Source organism: Canis lupus, chromosome 22 (assembly GCF_011100685.1).
Source record: "Canis lupus familiaris isolate Mischka breed German Shepherd chromosome 22, alternate assembly UU_Cfam_GSD_1.0, whole genome shotgun sequence".
Classification (NCBI taxonomy): domain Eukaryota; kingdom Metazoa; phylum Chordata; class Mammalia; order Carnivora; family Canidae; genus Canis; species Canis lupus.
This window is the reverse complement of record NC_049243.1, coordinates 46,732,913-46,751,622: the sequence shown is the minus strand read 5'-3', so window position 1 is coordinate 46,751,622 and position 18,710 is coordinate 46,732,913. Positions and strand designations below refer to the sequence as shown.

At 40.9% G+C, this 18,710-nt stretch overlaps 1 protein-coding gene across 1 annotated transcript; it reads left to right on the top strand.

Moving 5' to 3' along the window:
• Positions 1-52: 52 nt before the first annotated feature.
• LOC119877398 (UDP-glucose:glycoprotein glucosyltransferase 2-like) lies at positions 53-18,450 on the top strand. Its single transcript, XM_038569398.1, has 3 exons — positions 53-268; positions 18,288-18,370; positions 18,446-18,450. The coding sequence occupies exons 1-3, from the start codon at positions 117-119 to the stop codon at positions 18,448-18,450; spliced, it is 240 nt and encodes a 79-aa protein (XP_038425326.1). The 5' UTR covers positions 53-116.
• The last annotated feature ends 260 nt before the right edge of the window (positions 18,451-18,710 follow it).

The window sequence follows — 18,710 nt, the reverse complement described above, 5'->3', positions numbered from 1 at the left end:
CACCGGAAGTGGGCGGCCGCGCGTTGGGAGGAGCCGACTGTCCGGTGGCGGCTGCGGGCTGCGGGCTGCGAGCTGCGAGCGCCGGTCCGAGGGGCTCGCGCTTCCCTGTCCGCGCCATGGCCAGGGCCGCGGACGTGGTGCGGCTGCTCCTGGGCTCCACCGTGCTGTGCTGCTCGTTGCTCGGCGCCCGGACGGCCTCCGCGTCCAAGGCGGTGACGGCCCACTTGGCCGCGAAGTGGCCGGCGACCCCGCTGCTGCTGGAGGCCAGGTGGGTGCGGGCGGCCCCGTGGCCGAGCCCAGCGCGGGGGCGGGTCGGCGCTGTGAGGGGCTGTGGGCGGTCTCCGCGGCGCCTCAGACCGGGCTCGCCGTGGGCCGGCGGCAGCGCCCTCGTGCTGGGGCTCGGGCTCGGGCTGGGGCTGGGGCTCCGGCTCGGGCTCGGCGTCGCGGCGTCGCCTGCTCGCGTGAGGCCCGGTGCGCGGCGCTCCCATGCGGTTCCTCGCCCCCGCCCCGGCGGCGCCTGCCTTGCCTCGCCCACGGCTCCCCAAACGTCGCGGCCTTTTTTTTTTTTTTTTTAATTTTTTTTTTTAATTTTTATTTATTTATGATAGTCACACAGAGAGAGGGAGAGAGAGAGGCAGAGACACAGGCAGAGGGAGAAGCAGGCTCCATGCACCAGGAGCCCGACGTGGGATTCGATCCCGGGTCTCCAGGATCGTGCCCTGGGGGCGGCCCAAACGTCGCGGCCTTTAACTCGTTTGGATCTCAGGAGCACTTACGAAAGAGAAAAGGAAGAATGGGAGCTGGGGCGCGACCTTCAGCGCAGGCAACTTCCATTGATGTAGGCAGTTCTTTTTAGGAGACGGTGTTGGAACCACCTGGCTTCGTGGTCACACCTTCTTCCTTCATGGGCTCTTGAGCTTCCTGTGGAGAAGGCAGCTTCCCGCCAGGTATTTCCTCCCGAGTCCACCGAAATGAGTTCCTATCACTTTGCAGAAACACAACTTTTATCTCGTGAATTTTGCTCATGGCGTTCTAGAAGTTAAACCACATTTGAATATTCCTCACTTTAAAAAAATAAAAAATAAAAAAATAAAAATATTCCTCACTTTAGTTAGCACGAGCTTTATTTATTTATTTATTTATTTATTTATTTATTTATTTATTTATTTATTTAAGATTGTATTTATTTATTCACGAGAGACAGAGAAAGGGGCAGGCACACACAGGCAGAGGGAGAGAAGCAGGCTCCATGCAGGGAGCCCCGATGCGGGACCCGATCTTGGGACTCCGGGATCATGCCCTGGGCGGAAGGCAGGCCTTCAACCCTGAGCCACCCAGGCGTCCCTAGCAGGAACTTTTAATGCCAGCTGCTTTTTTGTCAGTTCGCCGAAGAAACCTCTTATGGACCTTTAAAAAGAGAGTCCATCACCTGACACTACATTGCGTTTTTAAGATATTAAACCTATTTTTTTGAGTTATAATTAACAGCACGTATTAGTATGAGGTGTACATAATATTTAGTATTTTTATATATTGTGAAATGATCACAGCAGTTAGTCTAGTTAATGTCTGTCACCTAACAGAGATACAAGCTTTTTTGTGTGTGTTGAGAACTTTCAACATCTTAGGAGCTTTCAAATGTGCATATAGGTCACATGCTACATGCTATACGTTACATACCCATGACTTATAACTGAAAGTTTGTACCTGTTAACCTTAAAATTTTATTTTACCAGCAAAAATGAACTTATTCAGGAATAATACAGAATTGCAATCAGGGACAAACTATGGCAAAACCATAGGCGAGTCTAACAAGCAAGGGAGAGGAACTTTATTTTATGGAGACGGAGAAAGTTTGGGAGGGTTGTTTAGAACAAAAGTCTGTTGGAGAAGAGCCAGAGCCCAGTATGATCACAGTTTCTCTTTGGCTAAGATGCAGGACTAGTCAGTTTCTGGTAGGACATGCAAAGTACATCTTTTTCTGTTAGGGCCTGTTATTGAGGATTCCTGTTGCAAATCTTGTGTTAGGAGTCTATAATTGCTTGTTCTTCCAGCAATTGATATTGAGTGGTACAGTGACCTCTTCTCCATACCCTATCCACTTTAATAAGGTTTCTATTTAATAATTTTTACATTACGCCCTTTTGATCAAAATCTTGCTTGAAAACATCACTGACCGAAAGTCAGGTTTTTCATATTTAGTGACTTTGTCCCTCAGTGCCAGAAAGGTTCTTTCTTGATTGTCTTGTCCTAATGGATGGAAAGTACACAGGGGGCTTGGAAACCACCTAAAAGCCACATTTGAGTAACAAGGAAAGGAAGTGCCCCAGAGTTCTCCCTCCTAACTATCTAAAGTATCAAAAAAAAAAAAAAAAGGGATCCCTGGGTGGCGCAGCGGTTTAGCGCCTGCCTTTGGCCTGGGGCGCGATCCTGGAGACCAGGGATCGAATCCCACATCGGGCTCCCGGTGCATGGAGCCTGCTTCTCCCTCTGCCTGTGTCTCTGCCTCTCTCCCTCTTTCTCTCTGTGACTATCATAAATTTAAAAAAATAAAGTCTGTATCATTTCAAGACAGTAAGTATTGGATTGTATTCCTCTCTTAATTGGGTATATCATTTTTATAAAAGTTTGACAGGGAACTAAATACAAAAAAAACATAAAAACAGAAGTAACACAACTTCCAAATTGTATGATGGTTCTAAACCAGGCTCCTGGGTCAGAAAGTATCCAGCTGAAGGTTATTTTTTGGCACTTATTTTGACTTAGGGGACAAAAGTTCTCCCTATGGAGGCAAATCTGGAGTCTTGTATGCCTCCTAGAAGTCCTCACTTAAAGTAGCCATGAGAGAAAAATAGTGAATACTATAAGAGCACACTGTAAGAATGAAATAAGTGCATTTGAGAGATTGAGTGCAGGTATAAACATGAAGCAATAACTAATGAACTTTTTGCAGAAATAGTAAAACTTCAAAAGTGTATTAAAATAGTATTATTTCAGGGTGGCCCAGTGGTTTATTTTTTTAATTTTATTTATTTTTAAATATTTTATTTATTTATACATGGGGGAGGGGCAGAGAGAGGCAGAGGGAGAAGCAGGCTCCATGCAGGGATAAATAAAATCATGAATAAATAAAATCTTTAAAACAAAACCAAAAAAAAAAAGTATTTCAGAAGAACCACTTGAAATGTTATCCAGTAATATAGCATGTAAGGTTTCAAATTCAGGAACTATGAATTTGGATAAGAATTCAGAATCAGATAAGAATTCAGATGAAAGAAAGACATTTGTAACTTCTGAATCTTCTAACCCTTCAAAAAATGCAGCTGAGAATTTAATTTGTCATGAGATTTTGATGAGACTGTTGCTGAAAGGCCATAATCAAGAGAGGAGGTTTCTCCCTTTAACAGGGGTTTGGGAAATGCACACAAGAACATTTCCTTTCTAAGAAGGGGATCATAGAAGCAAACAGTGAGGAAGAGGTATACAGGTCTGGTCCTTACATATTAAGAAAGCTGCATTATCAGTTGTTCCTCTTGTTTTCACTCAAGAAAATCTTTACTTGCAGGTCACCAGATGGTGTACCAGTCCAGGCAGGGTTTGGTGATTTCTCTAGATGTGTCATGTGACTCCAAGAGCCTATTCCTTGGAGTTTGGTGCCACAAGAACTAGCAGTTCCTGATAAGAGCCTTTCTAGCAAGATTGAATACAGTCTTTCTGGAGGTGCCTTTTTTCAATGGAATCTCTTATTTGTGAGATGTGATGCTTAAGGCCCTGTCCTGGCAGTGCACTTTGAGAAAGGTCACAGTACCAAAGCATTAAAGAATTAATTAGGCCTTTACAATATTGAAGTATATCTCCTTTTATCTGCTGTGGGTCAAAGGAGCTGTAAGGGCCAAGTGCATTGGACATCTGTGACTATCTCAAAGGGTAAGAGTTTGAGTTTCGAGGGGATGGATCAGAGATTTAGAAGAACCAGTGGTAGTGCTTTTCACCAGGGTGTTTGGAAGATCTCTACAGTTTTGCCAATTGAGTCTTCATAGTGTTATTAATATGCTCAACTAACTCTGAGGATTGAGGATGATGTGCACCATGACAGTGCTGTAAAACTGGGCAGACAGCCCTAACTTGTCAAAGCACCTGATCAGTGAAATGGGTTCTCAGTCACTATAAAGTTTGAGAAGATTCCCCAGGTAGGGATCATTTTTTTCTAACAGAATTTTTAGCCACAGTAGAAGCAGCAGCTTCTCTACAAGGGAAGCTTCAGTCCAGTGAGAAAACATACAGATCAATACTGAAACATGTTTCTGTCCATTCGTTGGGAACACTTTATGAAATCCATCTGTGCAAACAGGTTTCCCTGGAATATGTTTTTGACAGGTGGGGCAAGTGAAGTAGGCACTTTTTACAACCTCATTAATACTTCCTCACCACTATTGGTTCATGAAATGTTATCATTGTGTCAGTAAACCACAGTGGTTTAATGCTGTTTAGTGGTAAGTGTAGGAACTTTAGCAATTTTGGTAGGGCCAGATTGTTTTTTGGTCCAAACCAGAGTGTTCTCTCTCTCTCTCTCTCTCTCTCTCTCTCTTTCTCTTTCTCTCTCTCTTTCATTTATTTATTTATGAGACACACACACACAGGGAAGCAGAGACACAGGCAGAGGCAGAAGCAGGCTCCCTGAAGGGAGCCTGATGCGGGACTGGATCCCAGGACTCCAGGATTACGACCTGAGCTGAAGGCAGATGCTCAACTGCTGAGCCACTGAGCCACCCAGGTGTCCCTGGAGTTCTCTTTCTTTATTGAACCAACAGTGATAAGATTCCCAATATTGTTTTTCCCCACTCAGACAATTGTTTGGTATCTCCTGGTGGTCTTTCCGAATTATCATTTGGCAGAACGTCTCTTTAGATAATCACAGAGGTTACTGGTTTCTTTGAGAGCAGTGTTTTGGGCAGAGATATCAGTGAGATGGTGTCCTTTGGCCTCCAGGGAGTTGAGTCTGGAATGCCCAGGAACCTTAATAACAGCCAGAGCAGCCTGCAGAAGTGTGGCATCTGACACATTTTGAACATAAGAGCCATTTTTAGTTTTAGCCATATTGTAGGTAAGAAAATTTTGTTTCTATAGTCCAAAGTCTTAAGCTACCCCAAGGCATACCAGCTATCAGTATAAATGTGGCTTTGCCCTTGGCCAGAATACAAGGATGGCTAAAAGGATGCCATGATTATTTTTTCAGGAATATTTGAGGCTAGAGTGCTATCCCTTTGCCACAGGATCTAATTGTTGGCTCTAATACCCTATGGGCCCTATGTTTTGGGGTTAGTACTCCCAAGGGTATTCCCTTTCCTCTCACATGCAAAGACACATCTGTCTTCTTGAACTTTCCAAATAATAGGGTGGGGTTTTACATTTTTGAGTAAAACATACAGAGATTGAGGCATAAGATAGAAGTTTGGAATCCAAGAAAGGTTCAAGAAAACCTCATAATTGGCGTTACTTCTAGGTTTTGGAAAGTTCAGGATGCCAGGAAATCTCCCTGGATCCATGTGTAGTCCTTGTTCTGACATTAGGTGCCCTAAGCATGAAACCTGAGTTGAGCAAACAGCATTTTTTTTCTTTGAAGTGTTTATTTCCCATGATGGCCAAAAGTTTTAACAGGTGGATGCTGTCTTCCTGTGAAGAGGTTTGAGAAGGGGGTGCAGGGAAGCATATCATTTAGGTATTGCATCCAAGTAGAACTTGCAGAAAACTTACAATCCAAATCAGCTTCTAAGGTTTGTGAAAAGAAGGGCTCTGTAAAACTGGCATTACTGTCCAGGTGTATTTCCATTCTTCCTAAGTGAAAGCAAAAAGATACTGGCTATCCTTATTGAGTGGAATACTGAAGAATGCATTGTGGAGATCAATTACAGTGAAAAATTGGCTTCCAGTGGGAATGAATGTCAGCATATGGGGTTAGGAAGAGCAGAGTACTGAGGGATAACAGGGTCATTTATTGCTCAGAGGTCCTGGATAAACCTCCGTCCTTGGCCATTGGATTTCCTCATAGATAAAATAGCCATCTTATAGGGATTGGTGTAGGAATGATGAGGCTTTGAACTTTGTAATCTTCTATTATGAGTTTGATGCCTTGAAAGGCTTCTTTATTTATAGAATATTAATTCTAGGGAGAGGTTTTGAGGCATCTATTTGAATCTTGATGGGAGGTACACTGTGGATTCTGCCAATATCAGTTGAAGATCTTGTCCTAGAGGATGGACCCAGTAGGGACAAATCATCACTGTCCTCGACTCCACTATAGTGCTGTCAGACTCAGAGCAAATAAAAGATGTCAAAGGGTCATTTAATTTACCTGGTTGCCTTTTTGATTACTATGGTCAAATTTCAGAATTATTTCCCCTTTTGGGAGAAAGGAAATTCTGGTCTATTTTTTCTAAGAAATCTCAGCCCAGTAAATGAAGAATGGCAGAGGAACTAAGGAGAAAGGTGTGTGTATCAGAGTGCTTAGACAAAAGGAAGTAGCTTTAGAGATAGGAACTTTCTGAGGTTTATTAGAGACCCTCCACTCTTTGAGACCATTTTAGTACTCCAGGGCTGCTTTATAGCAATGGGGTTGAGCACCAAGAGTATAGATAGCTCTGGTGTCAATAAGGATAGAGAGATTCAATCCCAATCTGGAGAGTGGTTTCTCTTGAGTCGATTAAGAAGAGAGACTGGGAAGAGTCTCTGTGGCTCCTCAGAGCCCTATTGGGAATTCGGAGGACACTGGAAATACTGGCTAGGGAGCTGACGTTGCAGGAGTACCTAAGTCAGTAATAATCTTTTCCCCAATGTCCTGGCTCTTTGCAAGGAGTACAAACTAGTAGGTTTTTAATTTTGTTCAGGAGCCTTCATTTGCTGGAGATGAAAACCAAGAATTCTAAGAATTTTATTGGTCTTTTTTTGGCCAGTGGGGGCAGGCAGGTTGACACATCTAGGATGTGAGCAAACATCTAGTTTGCCAAATTGACTGAATCTGGAGTGAACATAGTTTCCCATTCAACCCTGGTCCTTTTAAATAAACAGCCCATTAATAAACCTAGAGCTAAATGCTACCTAAGTGGATTTAGCATCTAAAGAAAGATAAAAATTTAAAGACAATTTGGAGTTGGTTGTAGTACTTATGAATGGCTTCACCAGGTTTTTGTGTGCAGTCTAAATTTTGTTCCAGTCAACAGGCTCAGGAAGAGCTTCTGTTCTTGCTCAGTGGAGATTTCCAGCAAGTGTTTCAGCATCTTGCCAAAAGTTAGGTGTCTGTTTCTCTAAATCTCTTTCAGGACCTTCCCTGGACTAGTTTTATCCAATGTTTGGCCTGGCCCTCACCAACAAGCATGTGGGCTAATTGACATAAATCAGGTTAGTAAGTTTGAACAACTCTGGTAGACTCTAGCAAACCTATCGAGGTCCTCAGTCACTTTAGGAAACTCTTGAAGTATGGCTCACAATTCAGCCTTAGTCCAAGGCTAAATAAATATGGGGTTTATTGAGATCCTCAGAAGACTTAGCTTTAAAGGGGAAGGTTTTAACAGGTTCAGGAAAGAAGGGAGTGGGGAGAAGTTTGAGGGGAAAGGTAAATTCAGCTAGAGAATTAGAACAGGGAAACTGAGGGTATAGAGGAGGTGCAGGCTTTATGGAAAGGAAGGAGGCTGATGACACCGGAGGTGGCATCTGAGCACAAGATAGCTGCTTCCATCCTGAGACAAGATGGCAGTGGGAAGAGAGAGACTTCAGAAACTTTTGGGTCTTTGTAATAGTTTGTTTCAGCTAATCTAGAAATTGTATTTTGCAGAGAGGCAATTTTAGATTTCTGATAACATTTGGAAGCTTCAAACTACCAAATAGGCATCCCATGCACCTTTGACAGCTTCTCAATGCCAGTTCAGCTTTGAGAAAAGTGTTAGGGAGATCAAATCATGGCCATTGTAGTTATAAATTAGTTTTGGCTAAGTCAGAAGATTTATTTAGGAATGTGGATGAGGAGGGACCATAGTTTTTAAACAAAAACCAGCCAGGGTCCCCAAAGCAGGCATAGGGGGCAGCAGGACTCAGAGTATTTTGATGTCTGGGATCCCATTTCTTAAAGGCTTTTTTCTAACGGAAAAAGAAAAATTCCTAAACAGCACAGTTTCAATGGGAAAAGTCTGTTCCAGAAGGAAATCAAACTTCTGATAGGAATAGTCCAGTTTCAAAAAGGAGTCAGATCAAAGACTTGTACAGTTCCAGTGAACAATCTGGTTCCGAAGAGTGGGACCAACCAAAGGTTAGCATAGTTGTAATAGGAACAGTTTGGTTCCAAAAAGAAGTTGGACTAAAGGTTAGTGTAGTTCCAATGGGTGTGGTCTAATCCCAAAAGAAATTGGGAGATTTCTTTTCTTTTCAACACGAGATACAGTTCTAACAGAAACAGTCCCGTTCTGAAAAGGAGTCGGATCAAAGTCTAAATGAGTACTCACAGAAAGAACAAGGCCTTAAAGTCCCAAATAAAAGCTTGGAGAGCTCAAACACAAAGAGAGCATGGCTAGCAGTCTAAGAAGAACATTGAGGATCATTCTCAAACTCCAGGGTAGCAAGAAAACCATGAACCCATTGGCTCTGTGGGTACTGGCACCCGTTTGCTGACCAGCCTCAGAGATGATTGGGGGTCCTCTCTGGATCCCACCTCTGTTCACCAAATGTTTTTTTTTTTTTTTTAACCAAATGTTAATCTTAAAACAGTTATTTTATGGGCAAAAATGAGTTTTCTCAGGAATAACAGGATTGCAATTAGGGACAAACAAGCTATGGCAAAACTATGGCAAGTGCAACAAACAAGAGAGGAACAGTTATTTTATACAGAAGAAAGAGGAAACTGGAAAGGATTGTTTTGAAGGAAAGTCTGTTGGAAAAAAGCAGGAGTTCAGGGTGATGATGGTTTCTCTTTGGCTGAGTTACAGAGGTAGTCAGTTTCTTGTAGGAGATGCAAGGTACGTCTTTCCCTGTTGGTCCCTGTAATTGATGATTCTTTCCTGTTGAAGAGTCTTCTGTTAGTGGTCTCTAATTGACAATTTTTTCTATCATGGACATTGAATGGTACAGCTCCCCCTTCTGGCTTTTCCTTCTAATATCCCCAGTCCATGTTAGTGAGTTTTCCCTTTATTAATTTTCACATACTTTTTGACCACCTCCACCCATTTCACCTATCCACTACCTGACCCTCATGACCACCAGTCTGTTCTCTATAAATGAGACCGAGCCACCCAGTTGCCCCTGTGTAGAAGCATTTTGGTCATAGTGCCATTTGTTTATTTTTGCTTTTGTTGCCTTTGCTTTTGATGTCAAATCCAAAAAGTCATTGACAAGACCAATGTCAAGGAGCTTACTGCCTTTGTTTTCTTCAGGGAGTTTTATCATTTCAGGTCTTATGTTCAAGTCTTAATTCATTTCAAGTTAATTTTTGTATATGCTGTAGGACGGGTGAAGTTTCTTTTGCATGTGATGTCCAGTTTTCCCAACACCATTTACTGAAGAGACTGTTCCTTCTCCATTGTATATTCTTGGCTTTTCTGTTATAAAATAATTGACCATATATGCAGAATTTATTTCTTGGCTCTCTGTTCTGCACCATTGGTTAATGTGTCTATTTTTATGCCAGTCTCATACTGTTTTGATTATGATAGCTTTGTGATATAGTTCGAAATCAGGAAGCCTGTTGCCTCTAGCTTTGTTGTTCTTTCTCAAAATTGCTTTGTTTATTCAGGGTCATTTATGGATTGTTTATTCTATTTCTGTGAAAAATGGTACTGGAGGGCAGCCCTGGTAGCACAGTGGGGCAGCCCCGGTGGCGCAGCGGTTTAGCGCCGCCTGCAGCCCAAGGCATGATCCTGGAGATCCTGGATCGAGTCACACATCGGGCTCTCCGCATGGAGCCTGCTTCTCCCTCTGCCTGTGTCTCTGCCTCTTTCTCTCTGTGTCTCTATGAGTAAATAAATAAAATCTTTAAAAAAAATGGTACTGGAATTTAGTTTTGTTTTTTAAAGATTTATTTATTTGAGTGAGAGAGACAGTGAGTGAGCATGAGCAGAAGAGAGAGAAAGAGAAGCAGACTACCCTGCTGAGGAGGGAGCCCACCATGAGACTTGATCCCAGGACCCTAGGATCACAACCTGAGCCAGAGGCAACTGCTCAACTGACTGAGCCACCCAGGCACCCTGGTATTAGAATTTTTGTTTTGTTTTGTTTTTGGAATTTTAATAGGGATTGCCCCGAATCTGTAGATTGCTTGGGTAGTATGGACACTTTAACAATATTCTTTCAATCCATGCATATGGAGTGTCTTTCCATTTATTTGTATCTTTAATTTATTTTATCAGTGTCTTATAGTTTTCAGTATACAGATTTTTACCTCCTTGGTTAAATTTTTCCTAGATATTTTATTCTTTTTGATGCAATTGTTAATGGGATTGTTTTTAAATTTCTCTTTCTGATAGTTTGGTATCAGAAATGCAACAAATTTTCTTATATTGATTTTTGTGTCCTGTCACTTAATTTGTCTATTTGTTCTAATAGTTTTGGTGGAGTTTTAGAGTTTTCTATGTATACTATCATGTTATCTTCAAACAGTAACAATTTTACTTCCTTCTTTGGATTTAGATGTCTTTTCCTTTTCTTTCCTAATTGCTCTTGCTAGAATTTTAAGTACTATATTGAATAAAAGTGAGAGTAAGCATCTTTGCCTTGTTCTGATCTTAGAGGAAAAATTTCCAGCTTTCCACTGTTGAGTATGATGTTAGCTATGGCCTTTATTATGTTAAAGTTTGTTCCCTCTATGCCCAGTTTGTTAAGAGTTTTTACTATAAATGAGCATTGCCTTTTGTTTAATGATTTTTTTGTATGAAGGTGGTCATTTGATTTTTATTTTTCACTTTGTTAATGTGGTATATCATAGACCGATTTGTGGATGTTGAACCATCCTTGCATCTTGGGATAGGTCCCACTTAATCATAGTGTGTGATCCTTTTAATGTAGTGTTGAATTCAGTTTGCCAACATTTTGTTGAGGATTTCTGCGCCTGTGGTCATCAGGGACATGGGCCTGTAATTTCCGTGTGTGCGGGCGTGTGTGTGTGTGTATGTTTCTCCCCCCCACCCCTCCTTGATATTAGGGTAATGCTGGCTTTGTAAAATGAGTTTGGAAGCATTTCCTCTTCTTTAAGGTTTTGGAAGAATTTGTAAAAGATATTAAATCTTCTTTGAATATTTGGTAGAATTCACCACTGAAGCCATCTGGTCTTGGACTTTTGTTTCTGGGGAGTTTTTTGATTACTGGCTCAATCTCCTTGGTTATAATTGGTCCAGATTTTCTACTTCTTTCTGAGTCAGTCTCAGGTTATTTCTAGGAGTTCACTTCTTTTAGGTGTATGATTTGTTGGTACATAAGTGTTCATAGTGTATTATGATCCATTGTATTTTATGATATCAGATGTAATAGTTTTATTGAAAAATGTATTCTAGCCTAATGTGTGTTGTCTTCCTCTATTTTCCTGCCAGAGTTTGCATGGATCCCATACTGCATTCCAAATCAGCCTAACTTTTTCCAATCTTAGATTTGTAGTTGCATTATCTTGATTTGCATTGTCCTGGAGTCTTAGAGCTGGAACTTTTGTAGGATGCTCCTTAAGGTCCTTCACAGTTTAGCACCCATGTGATGTACCAGCCTAATCACTTGTAGTGGGAAAATGGCAGCTCCCAAAAAGATGTCTACATCCTAACTGCTGGAACCCTTTAGTGTTACCTTATTTCGAAAAAGGATATTTGTAGTTAAGGGTCTTTAGATCATTGTGGATTATCTGGATTATCTAAATCCAATGTCCTTATAAGAGATAGAAGAGGAAAAGGCCTTGTGAACAGAGGCAGACATTGGATTGATGTAGCCATAAACCAGGGAGTGCTTGTAGCCTCCAGAATCTTGAGGAGGCAAGGAAAGATTCTCCCCTAGAGCCTTTGGTGGCTCATAGCCACACCACTACCCTGATTTTGGACTTCTGGCCTCCAGAACTGTGAGACCATAAGTTTCTGTTTCTAGGTTACCAAATGTTTGGTAATTTGTTACAGCAGCCCTAGGAAACCAGTACAGATTTGGTAAAGTGGAGTGCTGCTGTAACAAATACTAACAATGGGGAAGTAGCTGGTAAATCAAGCGAAAGCTGGAAGAGTTGTGAAAAATATGGTAAAAAGCCTAGATTGCCTTGAGGGGACTGTTGGTAGAAATAAGAATATTAAAGGTGATTCTGCTAAGGACTTAGAGGAAACCAGGGAGTGTGGTAGGGATAAAGCTTCTGTCATAAGGAACACTTTATGTCCTTATGAGTATAATGTTGGTAGAAACAAGAATGTTAAATCCACTGCTGGTAAATGCTCAGAAGGAAATGAGGGGGGCAGCCCCAGTGGGGCAGCGGTTTTAGCACCCCCTGCAGCCCGGGGTGTGATCCTGGAGACCGGGGATCGAGTCCCACGTCGGGCTCCCTGCATGGAGCCTGCTTCTCTCTCTGCCTGTGTCTCTGCCTCTCTCTCTCTCTCTCTCTCTCTCTCTCTCTCTGAATAAATAAATAAAATCTTAAAAAAAAAAAGAAGGAAATGAGAGACCTATTATTGGAAACAAAGATGATCCTTGTTTTCTAGTGACAGAAAACTGGCTGAATTGGATTCTACACTTGTGTGGAAAACAGAACTTCTAAGTGTTTCCTGGTTTCCTCTTGTTCATAATAAAATGCAAGAGGAAAGAGAAACTGAAGATGGAGGTGTTAAGGAAAGAGGACTGTAGCACTTCTCCTGGATAATGGGAGCTTCTCCACTTGTCCATTGCAAAGAATGTTGAAATGCGGAAACTCAGTGTTGGGGACACATGCTCTGGAAAGAAGACCAAATATATGGCTGGACATTGTTTTGCTGTATAGGTTAGGCATATGACTCATGGATCCACTCAGCACTCTCAGCAGAAGCCAGGAGTAGAGGTGGGCTTATGCAGGAAGGGTCTGTGGAGGGTTTTTTGTTAATAACATGGTCCTGGTAAGATATACAAGAGACCCCCAAGGATTTTGATTATTGTATCAACAGAAACCTTGCCGGCTCATACCAGAAGAGACAGGATGAAAATGAGACAAGGCTGTCAGACTTTCCAAATCCCATAGGCAGGAAATTGGCTGATAGACTACTTAACTGCAAACATGTGCTACCCTTCAACCCTTCAAGAAAAAGGAATTATGAGATGGAAGGCAGAGCTGTGGCAAGCAGGACAGCAAGTGGAGCAACAAGCCACTGAGGGTTATGCTCAGGGCTTGAAACCTAATAGAATTTGTCCTGCTGTATTTTGAACTTGTTTGGGACTGATAACTCCTCTATTCTTCCTAATTTCTCCTTTATGGAATTGGAATTTCTGTCTTTGGAATGCCTATCTCATTACTGCATTTTGGCAGTACACAACTTGTTTTCTAGTTCATAGGTCCACATATGGAGAAGAATTTTGCCCCAGGGTGGAGCATACCCAGTGTCTCACTTATACCTGTTTTAAGTGATTTACATGATAAAATGTGAGACTTCTGGTGATATTTATGTGAGCTTTTGATTTAGAGATGATATTCTAATGGGTTGAGATTACATTGGAGAATGTTGGGGTATATACATTTGGCATATACATTTTGTATGTGGGACAGATATGGATTCTGGGGAGCTCAGGGTGGACTATAGTGGCTTGAATGGTGGCCCCCCAAAAGATAAATGTAGATCCTGACCTTTGGAACCTGTTGTGCTAACCCTGACACCAGGAGTTTAGACCTTTGACCTTTACAAATAAATTTCTCTTGTTTTAAGCCACTATGTTTGTGGTTTTGATACAGTAGCCCTAGGAAGGCAATATAATACTCTGCAACAGTCTTTTCTTCATTGATACCTTATTTATGGACTTAGCATATTACTTTCTCCTTGATAAAGCTAATGTCTTTCTAGTATGTTCTCGTAACATTTGGTCAATACTTCAGTAATAATTCTTATTGCAAGGTATGTATGCTAATCTCTGAGGCTAAAATGTGAGCTTCAAGGGATAAGATTATTTCTTATTTAAATTTATTTTGCAAGGCATAGTGTACAAAAGTAAGTGCTAAAATGTGAGCTTCACGGGATAAGATTATTTCATTTAAATTTATTTTGTGGGCAGCCTGGGTGGCTCAGCAGTTTAGCGCCACCTTCAGCCCAGGGCGTGATCCTGGAGACCTGGGAGAGTCCCTCTTCAGGTTCCCTCCATGGAACCTGCTTCTCCCTCTGCCTGTGTCTCTGCCTCTCTCTCTCTCTGTCTCTCTCATGAATAAATTTATTTTGCAAGGCATAGTGTACAAAAGTAGGTGCTAAAATGTGAGCTTCAAGGGATAAGATTATTTCTTATTTATATTTTGCAAGGCATAGTGTACAAAAGTAGGTGCTCAGTAAGTATTCGTAATATTGGGTTGGTAGAAGCAATAAGAATCTTTGGCGCTCTCTGGCTCTCTCTGGCTCTCTCTCTTTCTCCCTCTCTCTTTCTCTCTGTCTCTGTCTTTTTCTCTCTCTCTTCCTGTCTCTCTCTCCCTCTCTCTCTCTCTCTCCTTTCTCTCCTTTCTCTCTCTATCCCTCCCTCTCCCTCCCTCCCCCCACCTTCTCCCCTCCCCCCTGTCCCCCTCTTCCCCTTCTACCCCCCTCCCCCCTTTCTCTCCTTCTCTCCCCCCTCCCCATTTCTCTCTGTCTCTCCCCCTCTTTTTTAAAGATTTATTTATTTAAGAGAGACAACACAAATGGGAGGGGCAGAGGGTGTGTGAGAGAATCTCAAGCAGACTCCCTGCTGAGCGTGGAGCCCAACATGGGACTCCATCTCATGACCCTGAGACCATGACCTGAGTCAAAATCAAGAGTTGGACACTCAACCTACTGAGCCACCCAGGGCCCCAAGAGTATTTCTTATTCATACTTGTTTTCCCAAGACTCAGTACAAAAGAAGTCGGCACTCAATAATGTTGATTCAACAGAAGGGACCTACTTTAGGTAGTGTCTTCTTCAATCCACCATCAGAATTACCTCTACAATATACCTGATCTGTGGAAACTGTCCTGATTGCATGATCCAGACAGGATGCTTAATGTTTATTCCCTCATGCCCTTACCTGTTCTTTGTGAACAAATATAAATTGTCAGCAAGTCCTTTGTTATGCAGACTACAGTCTTTCCCACTACAACTTTTATCTAGTAGTCTTGACTTTATCCTCGTGAACCAAATCTCTTTTTGACAGTGTAGCAGGCTGGAAGCTGGTAGTTCCTTTAACAGTTGCACTTTGCATTTTTGTTTTCTAGACTTCATTATTCTGCTCACGTTCTAGTTTTTAATGTTTCTTGTAATAAGAATTCTAGGTAAGTCAAAGAGGTTGAGAGGAACAAATGGAAAATGAAGAATTGAAAGCATTGAGTAGATAGAAGGAGCTTGGGAGAAATAATGGTTTTCTGTTTGGGGAAGCTCCATTCTTTTTTTTTAATTTAAAGCTTTCTTGGGAATTTGTCTCGCCTGTCTCTCACCTGTCTCTCGCCTCTCTCTCACCTCTCCTGTCTCTCGCCTCTCTCTCGCCTCTCCTGTCTCTCACCTCTCTCTCGCCTCTCCTGTCTCTCTCCTCTCTCTTGCCTCTCTCCTCTCTGTCTCTCCTGTCCCTCTCCTCTGTTTCTCCTGTCTCTCATCTCTCTTCTGTCTCTCCTGTCTCTGTCTCTAGAATCTTTTAGTTCAGACTAGAAATTTGAGTGCCTATTTTGAGCATGGCCCTATGATGAGCACTGTGTAGGAAGCAAAGATGGATGAGGTATACCCCCTACCTAAAGAAATTTATAATTTAGTACTATTTGCTAGGGATGATTATAGACTGATGAGGGTAAATTTTCATAACTCATAACTTCTACATCAAAACTGCATTTATAACACTGGTGTTGCTCTTATAACTACTGTCGTGCTCTTTCATACATATAAAACATATCCTTATGCAAATCATTTTTATTCTCTATGGTAGAGCTCTTTGGGAAACACTGTTCTAAATATTGTATAAAGCAAGTAAACAAATTGGAAATACCAGTTTTGGGGGTCTTTTTTACTTTTTTAAACTTTAACTGAGGAACTGATGTAGATGATCTCTCAAGGATATTTCCTCATGAATTACTGGCAAATTGCCCCTGGAAGTCCCATTCCAGAAGAGTTCCCAAAGTGCTGAGAGCAGTGGTATATTGAGGGAATAGGTGTGTATGAATATGTTCTCAAGGTGAACACTTGGAAGGATCCTACTTAATGTGTAAATTCTGGCATATGAACATTCTGCCTGTGGTTTGCACAGTATACAAGGCCTCTCTGTAGCTCTAGTCAAGTCAGCTAGGTATTAAGTGTTGCTCCCTGCTTTGCTTAAGGTTTTGTACATTCTTGACCTTTTCAGGCCACATCCAGTTTATGCCATTGTTTCTTCTGCCTTTAACTTTTCCTTCTCCTTCTCCGCCCTTTTTTTTTTTTTAATGCCATCGAGTTGGACACTATTAATAGCAAGAATTGTTTGTGCACTGCTTTCAATTCCTGTGTTTGCTATGTTTATGTGAATAAATTAATCAGTTTTTCTCTCCTCCTTTTCCCCTTTAGTGACCAGACCCACAAGAATTATTTTGCACGTGTCTTGGATGCCCTCATATTTTCCATTTATATTAAGCATTAGTTTAAATTTGCCAAGACTAGAGAGAAAGATAAGCTGGCAATAACAAATCTGTACTGTTTTTTTTCCTAAAGAATTTTATTTATTCATTAACGAGAGAGACAGAGACCAAGGCAGAGACATAGGCAGAGAGGAGTCAGTGTGGGACTCTCCCAGGACTGTGGGATCACACCCTGAGCCAAAGGCAGACATTCAACCACTGAGCCACCCACGTGCCCTTGTACCATCTGTTTAATGGCTATTTCCTTTCTAGTTTAAATAGTTGAATCTACTTGCTCTGAGTGTCTTGCACATTGTTGTTCTGTACAGGACTGAGTAGCCTCTCAATTCATTATTTCCAAAGGTTTTATTTATTTATTTTTCCAATTATTCCCAAAGGTTTTAAATGGCATTGGTCATTTTTTTCTGACCTACACCCTGTGGAAAAATCAAAGTGCCTGGGCTTTAAGGCCAAAGATCTAATTTGATACACCAACTTCCTATTAATTTTCTCATTAAGGTATTTTATGTCTTAAGTACTATCATCTACAAAAATAAGTAGCTAAATAAAAATAATATACATTACTGTTTTTTTTGATAGAGTAAGCATGTGAGTGAGGGAGGAAGGGGCAGAGGGAGAGGGAAAGAGGGAATTCCAAGCAGGCTTCACCACACCTAGTGCAGAGCCCAGTGTGGGGCTTGATCTCACGACCCCAAGATCATGACCTGAGCCAAAATCAAGAGTTGGCCACTTAACTGACTAATCCACCCAGGTGCCCTGATAATACTGTTTTTAAAGAGTGTTTATAAAAACAATATTTGTTTGTGAAAAACGGGCAGTCTTTTTTTTTAACCTTTAACACTTCCTTCATTACTGTTAAATTATACTTCTCAGTAATTTGCAATGACATGGATAGAACTAGAGAGTTTAATGCTAAATAAAATAAGTCTATCAGAGAAACAAATACCATATGATTTCACTCATGTGGGCTTTAAGAAACAAATGAGCAAAAGGAAAAAGGGACACAACCAAGAAACAGACTCTTAACTATAGAGAACAAATTAGTGGTTGCCAAAGGGGTTATAGGGGAGGGTGAGTGAACTATGTGATGGGGATTAAGGAGTGCACTTGTTCTGGTGAGCACCTTGTGTTGTATGTCAGTATGAATCACTGTGTTGTACACCTGAAACTAATGTAGCACTGTATGTTAGCTACACTGGAATTAAAACAAAAGATTCTACTCTCAGTGGTATTTCACATGAAGAAACAATAAATTATCTGTCTTTTAGTTATAGCTAGTAATGAGGAAAAGTCAGAAGGAATTTCATGCAATCTTTTCCAGTCACGAGTATATGCTTGTAACTTAAGAATGTCATGTAAGAATCATCATTTGTTCTCTTTCTGTATTATAGTAAATGGAAATCAGTCACTTTACTATTTGGAAGTTTTTGTTTTAAGCATAAATTATAATTGGATTTTAAGCTGTAGTTTCTCATTTCATTTTTCATTTCTATCTATTAACTGATTACTTTTATTTTAATAGTGAATTTATGGCAGAAGAAAGTAATGAAAAATTTTGGCAGTTTTTGGAAACTGTACAAGAATTAGCAATTTATAAGCAAACAGGTAGGTGATATGCATATCGTAACTTAAAAAATTTCTATTTCTGTACATACATTAGATATGTTTATTGTCTTTAAGGGTGAAGTGTAAATGCTCAATTTGGTTAGTAAGTATGAATATTAAATTTGAAAAGATATTTTAATGGAAATGATTCCAAGCATCCATTTCTGAAAAATAAAGGTTTAATCCTTTATTATAAGAACAGTCACATGATTAGCAGTGTTTGCAGATTGCATTATAATCAAGGAGAAATAGAAATTGTTCAATTATGGCTTTCTTTTTACCTAGATTTATTTGAAATAGTTTTGCATCTAGTAGTGTTTTTTTTTTTTTTTCAAAAATG